Below are 11357 nucleotides of genomic sequence, written 5' to 3' on the forward strand. Positions count from 1 at the left end.
AAAATCCCCAACAATACCACTTTGATTAATAAAAATTCACAATTTCCAAAATAAATAAATAAATTAAAAGAAAAAAGTAGCCATCCAAGAATGGAAGACTTGCTACTACTAGTTAAATTAATATTCACATGCTGTGATAATTCTAAACAATGTAATGGAAGTTGATTCTAACAAAAACAACAGCTACCATTTGAATAAATTTGTAATCACTAAATAAAAATAAAATTGATAATATACAATAATATCCTAAACCTAACCCTATTGATCTGGACAAATAAATACCAGAAGCATACACCAAAAGGTACATATCATTATGTTTTCACCTCATCTCCTACACTACAAATATCATCTCATTCTCCATCCACTGAAATAAGTCGCAGCGAATCACCTTCGCTTTGCAGCATTACCATGCTGATGCTGATTTGCTTTACTATCAGTTTTGATCCTGTCCGCATACATGGGAAGGCGAATTATCTCATTTATTTCATTCAACAAGTCTTCTTCTGTGATGTTGTCTTTTATGCTTCGCATCACCTGTAATAAATTAAGTAAATGGTTGAAACAAAGTACAAATTAAGAGAGATGTGAGTGATTAAAAGATGGGAGTTAGTATTGGACCTTTCTGTAAGTATTAAACTCATTTGGAGTTGATTTATCTGTCCTAATTCGCAAGAATATCCATTCCAGGTTATCAAAATCCCAAGTACACTCGATTATCTTTCCCGAATAAAGTGAGGGCTCCGAACCATCTGCATATTTAACGTTATCAGAAAGCAATTGAAACTAAAACAAAACAAACTAGTATTAACTGTGGACTTAAAAACAAAGTTGGACGGATAAAAAATAAAATGAACTTCGTCTGACCTGGGAAAGCAACCTTATTCCCATCCATGAGTTTCTTCTTTCCTCGCTCATTCACAAAAAGTAGCTCCCGCTCACCTTCGACCTGCCAATAGAAACAGCTACAAATTAATAGCAGTGTCGATAGCAAACAACTGAGGAAGTAATATCAGAATTCCCAACACAATTGAAAAGAAGGTGATGATAACCTCAAACAGAAAGTCAACTGAATTTAAATTAGCGTATTTCCACTTTAAGAGTCCTTCATGAGTACGTGGTACATAAGGATCATCCCAACCCTGGTAAGTAATATAATCAGTAACAAACTTCATGAATCCAAAACAAAAGGAAAAGAATAACATTACAAGTTAACAAGGATTTGCAAGTAAAAGGAATAGAGCAGGAAGCAGAGGCAGTCTATGTACATTGGTTTTTTTCCTTCCAAATCCTTGACCAGACTCGTATCAATATTGAGACACAAAGATTTAATCTCTATTGATTGTTGCGTAGATCCCATTTTAGGAGGCAATCAACAGATTCAAAAGATAAGATCCCCAAAAAGGGAACAACAAGCAAGGATACAATAACTGTGTGACTTGCTAGTTTGGCACATAAAAGAAAGCCTCATTCTAGTGTCTAGTACACTTGAAAGTGACCACTGATCATCGATTACCATTTACAACCCACCTGAAATATGAGACCATCTGCCTCATGTGAAAGTCTTTTGATGAATTCCTTTAAAAGCTTTGTGACAGTAGAAAGCAACCAAAAATCTTTCCTCCTCACCTAAACATTTCAAAAATACCAACAGTTAGCAAAAAGAGAAAAAACGAGGCTTCATGTATTCTGTGATCAATTTAAGGTTCAAGATGCATGCCCTGAATGGTTCCAGATCATATCTATAGTAAGGATTTCTGCTCTGGTATATATGTTGTCGTTCATGATTCCTAGGTTCAATCACTTCTTTCTCAAGCATCTTCCATCTTTCACAGAAGGGTCGCTGCACCAAGTTTGATACGAAAATTAATTAGTATACACAGCTACCAAGTATACACAGCATTATTTTGCAGAATAACTTCTAAACCAAACCTCTATTATTGAAACATGGTTGATTGCCATAAGATCATATATAAGGTATCTTCTCTCCTGCTTATTTGAATCTGGCAAAGTATCAATAACCATTTCACCGTCAAGTAATGTGAAATGGTGGGTCTTCTCACCCAAACCCTTGGAAACAAAAAATAACAAATTCTCAGTCTTGGCAAATTTATAACATAATAATACAATTTGTCTCTCTAAACTGCACACTGATTTCATATTATAGTATGATTACAATCAAGAAGCTTATTATGAGCCAAAGTAACTAACTTACAGCCTTATCCCTAGCTAATTTACATTACTCATCATAACTACAGTACATCATCAAAATTACACATGCTGTATATAACACTACCACGCCAGACAAAGCTTTTATCTAATAGGATGGATTCTATATGAGAATATAAATTTAAATAAAGCATGTGTAACAGTTTGTAAAAGATATATGCAGTTTCTAGAGAACTTACCAACTTGGAGTTGGTTACAGCTGTTCTTAACAAACTATTACTATTACATATGCTTTACTTAATAAATTGAAAAAACATTCAGTCCAAAAATGGCTAGAGAACTTTCTGGAGAAAGAATCGTGTTTTCCCAGGGATGGCTGGGGTGATTTGGCTAGGTACAAAAATTCAAGGTTAACATAAACAGAGCTGAAAACTGCAAAATGTAGCAAGGACTTGCAAGAATAGAGGCATGGTGAGAAAGAAAAATGTCAGACTTTACAGCAGTAAAAGTCATCAACAATGTGAAAATAGTATTTTGGAACTGCATTGCTCATAATACATGGTAGAATATAGAGACAGAGTTTACTGCGAGCTAATCATTAACTAACCACCAGATCACTAGATAATGTAAAGTAACTATCATAATTATGGCTGATAATGGTATTTAAAATTTACATATGTTGCAAAATCTACTTATGTTTAATAAAGCAGCATACATACATCATTCAAACTCCTGCAAGGAAACCTCATTTGGACCCTTCGACAATTAAAACTTCTATCAATCAAGTAACACCCATCCATTGTTATTAACATCATATACCGTGTACCATCAGCTTTCCATGTTGCATAATAATAACGCTGTCGTAATAACTGCAAATTATCCCTGCATACCAACATAACAAAATTTAACATAGATACATTGACAAAAATGTCGAATTAATTAGGGACAATGTTTTGAAAACAACATAACAGTAAACTTACAAAACAGCGAATGTGCAATAATAAGTAAAATCAATAATTTAATATCTGACTTTTATCATAATTATCTTTAAAGTCATGCCCATGAATAGTTGTAATGGACTGAAAGTATAAGATTCTTCACACTATCGCTGCATAACAATTAATCTCTAAACTTAATACTTCCCATTTTATGTAACTAGTGGAGGTAAAAAAAAACGAGATGTGTTGGAAGAACACATGGGCAAAAACTTTTGTATTAGTTAACTTTTAAATATGAGGAAATCTTACTACAATTATGAAAAAAATAAAAATGCGCTACAACTACAAGTTCAAATTCAGACTCTGAACCTGATTCATTTGAAGGGAGTCATATGATTGTTTGACAGTAACTGCACCCCCTCTCTCCTATACAAACCCTGCCCCCACACCCCTTTCAAAAGGTTTTGCAAAGGATGTTTTGTAAAATGACTACTGATTCTAGGCGAGCAATTAGAATCTGATCATCCAAGGACAAGGCCTAGGTGAAATGGTTTGTAGTTGCAACTACAAAGATCGTACAGAATATGAAAAAACGATCATATTGAGATGATGCCTGAATTCCCTGTAACCGCAGGGAGGTGTCTAAAAAATTGTTCCCTTACCTCATATTTGTTACATGCAACTACAAGATAGGGATTAGAAGTAAGTTAATGATAAAAATCTAGCCTTGTTGTAGATAAAATATTAAGCTAAATAGGATTGAGATTGACAATAAGAAAATGCACATAACCAACACATTACAAAGCACAATAGTTTGAGTCAATGCATAACAATAACACAAAGGAACAATAAGGTTGGCGTAGTGGTTAGGGTGGAGGAATTAAAGAGTGGAGCGAGAGAGGGTAATCCCCAACATAGTACTAACATTTACCATTAAAAGATACAACACAATGCAATGCGTGTGGTGGCAAAAGAAATAGCAACCCCGTGTTAAACGTACGATTAATTAAATTAATATAATAGATTAAAAGTTTTAATGGCTCAAATAAATAGAACCTGTTGAGAGAAACTGGGTGTGAACCTGGAAACTGTGTATGTCCTCTGGCCTGCATACTAGAAGTTAGTGAACTGGCAATGACAAGCATTAGAGGTCCATAAAGCACGTGAATCATGAAAAGAAATAGGGAAAAGAAAGGTGTGATCTGTGAACAGCTTTTAAAAAAACCAATGGTATTTCCATAAAAGTAATTTAGAATACAGAATTACAAAAGACTGTACTGAATCTGGTTTATTTGATTAACAATCTAAATAAATAATGGCCAATAAAAACCCCAGCCCTGCATCTAAGTCAATACATTTACAGTACAAATGAAGCATCGTGAAATTAGAAAGAGTTATGCATACAGATTTTCCACAAATCACACATGGTAAAACGTCTCACGCAGATCTAAAATTCAACATGAAAAAAAGTCCATCGCAATATATGTCACTGTTGAAAGTACTCTATTTTCAGAGTATGTTTATATTTTATTCCAATGATTTAGTGCTCCTTTTTGGGGAGAATACATAAAGGCACTCCACAAATTAAAGATTGATTTTATAAAATAAAATAGAATGCAATAACATAAAAACAATTAGTATCCAGGCTTATAATGAGTAAATTATTCAACAGTCACATAACCAAATTTACTAAAAATGGGAAATAGAAAACTATAAACACATATGAAAAAAATCAAGTAATCAGGTTATGAGTAGTACCATATTACTCCAAATAGTAGGAAGAGGAAAACCTCTCAAAAGAAAGATACTAAAAGAATTCTTGATTTTGAAAACATAAAACGACTAGTCCAAGCATGACAAATGAAAGGTATGATAGTGTAATGTAACAAACAAAAGGATCGGATAAAATGGTTGTAAAAACTAGTAGAATATACACCATCAATTCCTTTGTTGTAATATAATATTAGTGGGAAAAAAACGGAAATATGCAATGGCATAGTTAAAATTTATAATTCATAATTTTAAAAACAAGTTCTCAAATCTTAAGAGTAAACCTATGCATGAAAATAGGAAGATTTACCCCAACACCCAATCTAAGTGTTTGATAACAGAACTGTCGAAATGCATCTTGCTGATCACTGGGTATCTCATCTCCTAAAACATCATCATTCGTCATCTGAGTGCCAGTCTCAATGTTCTCCTAAGATAGACATAAATAAAAAATAGGATTTACACTAAATTCCTTTAGAAAATAGAAGTGGCAAAAATATCAAAATTCACTAATAATATTATCCACACCTGCAAATCAGGGCCTGGTACTCCATCATCATCATCGTCTGGAACTGCTTCACCATTGAGATCAAGTTCAGAAGACCTTTTCCATTCTGGAGTAGGAGGACAAACTACCATCTCGGGTTTTTTTTCATGATAAAATGTGTACAATGCATCAATATAATCAGGTTTATAGATTCCTGGAGGGCGCGCTTCAGAAAAAATTTTAATTGCCTACAAATTGAGAAAAAAGGTCTATTAATTGAATTAGAAGAATGCCTTAAACAGGCCAAAAGCGTGATTAAGAGAGCTACTATAACAAGGTGACTCCAAAACTGACCTGTGTAACAGACATTGACATAGCACGCATTAGATAGTGGATAATCATGTATCCGGTACGGTTATGCCCGTGTGTACAGTGAACAAGTATATACTTCTTTGACTGCTTTTGGCGTGACAAAAATTGTATAACCTGAAAATAAAAGTAAGAATATTGTTAAAAATTAATAATCACGGTAACCCTTGCGCCTTTGAAGAGAGCAATTTGGCAGACTAGATTATTTGAGAGACATTTGGATTTGGTTTCTATTTGGCATAGAGCAGAGTATTGCTTCCTTGATGTTTTCTTATTTACAATGAATGCTAAGAAACAGAAATAGAAACTAAATTCTTCAAAATTACTCCCTTCGTCCCACAACGAGTGACCCAGTTGACAATTACGCACATAATAGAGTAAAATGTACAAATGAAAGAGTGAGAAGAATGCTTTTAATAAAGCATCCCTTATTAAGTATTGGTGGTGTTGAAAATAGTAGTAATTGCAGGGTACAGTTGGAAAAAATAATAATGCCTTGTAAAAAGAAAAGGGTCATTTATTTTGGGACAACCTTTTTTCACAAATGGGTCACTCATTGTGGAACGGAGGGAGAATTATGCATGGCTAAATAGTATCAAAGAAAAACAAACCTCATAGACAAACTGATTCACGGATAAATTATCAGGTACAGAACCACGCCCCCTGCATTGAATCTAAACAAAAACAATGATCTCCAAATATATTAACAAGAAAGAGATGTCAAGTTTTAAAGGAAGTTGTAAAATATTGAGATGATGGATTAAATATGACTACTACAAACCTTAACATGCTTGATACCCTCTTTTTTTAAATCTGTCACTGGGTAGTATCGAGAGGTGTTTGTCAAATCAATCACCAGACCAAGCTGCAAATCAAGAGAATAAAATGTAAAAAGCAATAAATTCTATGTATACAAGTATTTTTGTAGGATATAGAACATTCAGTCTCTCTTTTTTAGGATTAGGTCTACTTACTTTCCTCCCTAAAACTCTCTGTTGATGTATCACTTGTTTAAATGAGTATCTTTTACCAGGAAAAATGCAGTCATTGAAAGATTCACCAAGAGGGACTTTAGAAGGTATCATACAACAAATTTCCTGGCCAGATGCAGGGCAATCTAACCAACCTGTATGAAAAGAATAAAGTAATACGTAAGTTTTTTCATTCATGTGTACAACAATAGTAATATGTGACCAAATGACAAATGTATTCCAATAATCTCAAACATAGCAAGTAAATTATAACAGCTTTGAATCTGAAATGCATAAGTAAATCTATTAGCTAACAGTGACTACCAACTGAACAATCGCTAGCTGACTCAATACCAATTGAATCAGCGCATGGCAGAGGCTTCAAAGAAACGAAGGCAAAGTGTTAATACTCTAATATTCCCCGTCAAACTCAAGGTAGCTGAAACATAGAAAAATAAACCAAGACCCTAACTTTGTCATACAATTAATAAAACCTTGGATCTAAAAAAGTCTTCGAGAGAATCAACTAGCTATTACTTGGTTGATCAAGCATAAATAAGTCAACCTGCTATATAAATCCCTAATATAGCTATAAGATTGCGTCTTGAGGCAGATTCTGTCAAGTTAACCAAATCAGTTAACGTGCTATTTAGAGCCCTAAAATGGTGATTGGTCATGACTTGTCTGACCAACCACCATTTTAAAATTTTCATGCACCATCTACTCTCGAGTCATGACCCCCACTAGCGTGAAACCTTGAAACGCTTCAGGCAGTGCCACTCCTGTGCCTAGAGATCTTGTCGCCCAAACCCAATTCACTCTCAGTCACACGTGGAAAGCTTCTACTGCGTGTGAAGTTTGTGCACTATCTTACATTCCATTGATATGTGATTACTAGGTCAGGGACTCTAATCACTTAATCAAGAAAGCTGAGGACATTCCTACTGAGGGTAAAGGGAAATGATCAAGTGTAGAGTGACAACTGGTCTCATTGCTTTGGCAATCTATTGAACCTAAGTTGTTGTCCACTTCCGTTTTATGATATTCGAAGAAAGTTCCACAAGTGTAATCCAATGATGTGCACAGAGATAGTATGACTCTTTCTACAATCTTGTCACTCTTCAAATGACATCATGATGTGCCCACATACTTGAATTGAACAAAAATCACCATTAAAGAGACCTAGTATATCCTTTAGATGGCTTTTGTGCCTCATGACCTTCATAAAAACCAGTGATAAACTCAGATGTTCCTGATGTAAACAATCTCATTAACAGTTCTTAAGAGGTTGTTCTTCTGATATGAACTTTGTCCTAACCAGATTCCTCCACATTCATCTCTATTCTGACTAATCATGGAGGTTACAGCTATGAGGGGGACAGAGAATATTGAAGGCTAATCTGACTAATCATGGATTTTTGGATCTAGCGTTTCTAATCACATAACCATTAACTCTACTCTTATCTCCATGTTTCCTAGGTTTAAAGGAGGATAACATGGTAGTTTGAAGGCTAATTTCAGTTAGCTGGTGCTCCCTTGTAAAGTTCAAATATTTCAGATACTATTCTAATGAAAGAACTCAAATAGCATAAGTTAGTTACCCGTTAACAATATTATTCACATTTTCATAATATCATATGAAGTTTCATCAATACATATCAAATCCACTTCAAATATAGGTCAATTATAGCATTGTATTAAGAAACATCATATTCCTATCACATTGTTGACTATCACTGGCAACAAGGAGACCATGGAAAGAAACACTTACCTGGAGGAAGCCTACTTGTATCATATGATTTAGGGTTTTTTGTATGAAATTGTTGATCATATCGAGGTGATTGTGATCGATTCACAGGTCTATCATCTGGACGTTCCCTTTTCAAGCGTCTCTTTCTTTCCTCACGCTCCTAAAAAAAAGAAACAACAATGTAGGACTTGTGTTAATGAAAAGACAAGTAAGGGCAATATACAGATTGAAACTCTAATTACTAATGAAACTCACGTATATATTTGTTAGCCAAAAAGAATCATCGTTTCAAAAGTCAAAAATCAAAATTGCTTGACACATTCAATTTAACAGTCAACACTAAAACTTGGATAGAATTCAACGTTAATCATACATCATGCATTTTTCTTTTGTTGCTACTTGCATAGAAATGAAACATTCAAAACAGCTTAAACCATCCACTCATTAAAATAACAAGTTAGAATTAGATAGGTGTTAAACTACAATACAACACGAACGTGTGCTATCAATTCCTAAGAAAGTCTCAGAATGGATTATTGTTTATCGACATAGCCACAAAGCTCCAATTGCATGGGCTAACATGGTTTTTAAGGCATAAAATGTGGATTCAATTCCTTTACCCACTACAACTCTTAAAAAACTATAATTCCATAATGTCACATCCACTCATTTAACTGTGGAAGTCCCAACCTCACAAGTCATAACTAAATAACGAGAAACTAGAACCCAGAACCGTGGCCAACATTTGGGGCATGTTTGGATGGGCTTATTTTAGCTTCTCTACAGGCATAAGTTTTTGAGTCACTGTTTGGGAGACTTAATCAAAATATTTTATATCATTTTTCATAAATTTTTTTGAACTTACTTTTATAAATTCTTCAAGATATAACAACTTATAACATATATAAGAACAATTTAAATTTATTTTTTCTTTTGTCTTAAAAATAGCTTATGTAATCTTATTCATAAGCGCTTATTCCAATAAGCACTTGCGCCATAAGCTGGAAATAAGATGTTTATCCAAACAGAAACCAGAAAAGAACCAGAAAAAAGGAAACGAGAAATAGTACCCGGCGTGCTATAGCAGCTCCACTTTCTACATGGTCCTCAGGTGCACTATACTCTTGAACATGATGTATCTTCTCTTCATAAACATCTTCATCTTCCTCCTCCGGTACCGGAGACGCATTCAAATCCATAGCAACTATCATCAAGCATCGAAAAACATTCACTCACGCAAGCGCCACAATAAAAATCCGAAAAAACACCAGTTCACCTCCTATCACATAACAACTATCCTTTCGTGTCTGCATAATTCAAACAAGTTCAATCAATTCTAACAAACGAGCTACACAATAAAATAGTTGATTCCTAAATACCAAAACGCTAATCATTTTTTTTATGAACGTGAATAATGAAGAACGAAAATCACTCTTTCAGTCGCGTAATCAAAACCTACTCGAACTTCGCGTAGCGTGGGAAGAATCGAAACGAAAAATTCAAATTGAGGAAAAGTAAGAGCGTGGAAAAGTCGCGATTTCACGAACCTGTGAGAGGGAATCGAGTATGAAATGGAGGAATTGGAGAATTCGTGATCGAGAAGGTGGAGAATGAGCGCTACGATGGAGTTCGTGGGGAAACCCTAGAGAGAGGAAGAGTGAGGTTTGTTTGTTGGGGTTAGATAGAGAAAGAGAGAAGAAGTGAGCTTTGTTGGTGTTGGCTTATTATTTTCATTATTTTGTTTTTATTAACTAAAACAATTGAAAGGAAAAAAAAGGAGAGAGAGAAAGAGAGAAGGAACAGTGCAAACATCAAAGATTGTTACTCGATAGACCTATGTTATCCTTCTTACACCTCTCTAACACAATATATTTATCAAAGATCCAAATCCGCATAATCCATTTAAACGGTTGAAAATTTGAGTTGATTGGACTCGAGTGTCATCCGATATTTTTGGTGCGAGTTTAGATAGTGTAAAATTCGCATCTAACCGTATTCATTGTCATCCCTACTAGTTTCTCCCTAATTCTATGAAGATTTAAAAGTGTTTCTTTTGCATTGTAAAAGTTAACTTTTATGTGCACCAAATTAATCATTATTAATGGTTTGTATTTAGGACCGACTATATTGTTCATCGGCCGACCATTATCTGGAAGTTGTAATCCTTCCAAAACTTTCTCAACGCAAGAGAACTATTTTATAAATAAGTATGTGTGATCCAAACTCAAGAACCACATCGAGATCCATTCAAAAATCGGTGATGGACACAAATTTTACATTTCATCAACCGATATGAATTTTAACAAAACGGCTCAAAGTGGTTAACGAATTCTCGCTAACTCACAGGGTAGGTTGTTTGATTTTTGGCCAAGTGGTTTTTCTCAATTTCACAATTTTGGCTTGATCCTTTTCATGCTTTCACACAATTCAACAAAGTGCCTCATTAAACATAATAAGGCCGAGATAAAACAATAATTGAGGTCTCCTACATGTGGTAAACAGTGGAAAGTCTCCTCAGATTTAAGCTATGAACTAAAGTGATTCAAGAGTTTAAAAAATTGCAACAGAATGCATGACATGTTATTTGCACATATTACAGGTTTCATAGTCCTGTTAAGTTATATAAAGCGATTAAAGCATGTACCTTGCTTTTCGTACATCTTTTCAACTCATATCGTTACCATACAAATTGCATGCTTCCCTATAAACTTATGGGAGCCAACTCTTGTTCCTTTAAGTTACTCAACTTAGAACAAACAAATGTTTTAAACAAAATTTGAAATCACATTATACTACTAAAAATATTAATATTAACAAATTAAATAAAATAAAAATGATATGCATTAAATATATAAACCACTAATTTATGGTGTACCAAAATATGTTCTAAAATTTCAAATTTTATT

The 11357-nt window shown here is 34.1% G+C and overlaps 1 protein-coding gene across 2 annotated transcripts; it reads right to left on the reverse strand.

Moving 5' to 3' along the window:
- Positions 1 to 63: 63 nt before the first annotated feature.
- LOC131601299 (uncharacterized) lies at positions 64 to 10187 on the reverse strand. Of its 2 annotated transcripts, none has more exons than XM_058873084.1 (18): positions 9999 to 10187; positions 9522 to 9655; positions 8473 to 8611; positions 6705 to 6856; positions 6512 to 6595; positions 6342 to 6404; positions 5716 to 5847; positions 5403 to 5609; positions 5185 to 5304; positions 4161 to 4210; positions 2886 to 3048; positions 1930 to 2067; positions 1718 to 1840; positions 1528 to 1626; positions 1050 to 1139; positions 865 to 946; positions 619 to 749; positions 64 to 534 (listed from the first exon to the last, which is right to left on the reverse strand). In XM_058873084.1, exons 2-18 carry the CDS (start codon positions 9648 to 9650, stop codon positions 385 to 387), a joined length of 2052 nt encoding a protein of 683 aa, XP_058729067.1. In that variant the 5' UTR covers positions 9651 to 9655; positions 9999 to 10187; the 3' UTR covers positions 64 to 384. The 2 variants fall into 2 exon arrangements, with proteins under 2 accessions (XP_058729067.1, XP_058729066.1); XM_058873083.1 differs by having other exon boundaries at positions 9522 to 9758; positions 9999 to 10186.
- Positions 10188 to 11357: the final 1170 nt, after the last annotated feature.

Source organism: Vicia villosa, linkage group LG5, assembly GCF_029867415.1.
Source record: "Vicia villosa cultivar HV-30 ecotype Madison, WI linkage group LG5, Vvil1.0, whole genome shotgun sequence".
Taxonomy (NCBI): Eukaryota; Viridiplantae; Streptophyta; class Magnoliopsida; order Fabales; family Fabaceae; genus Vicia; species Vicia villosa.

Coding starts and splice junctions, on each gene's coding strand:
- LOC131601299 (XM_058873083.1), bottom strand. CDS start 9,662: ATGATAGTTGCTATGGATTTGAATGCGTCTCCGGTACCGGAGGAGGAA. Junction 5,848..6,341: donor TGAATCAGTTTGTCTATGAG/GTTTGTTTTTCT, acceptor TTTTATTTTCAG/GTTATACAATTTTTGTCACG. Junction 5,610..5,715: donor TGTCAATGTCTGTTACACAG/GTCAGTTTTGGA, acceptor CTCAATTTGTAG/GCAATTAAAATTTTTTCTGA.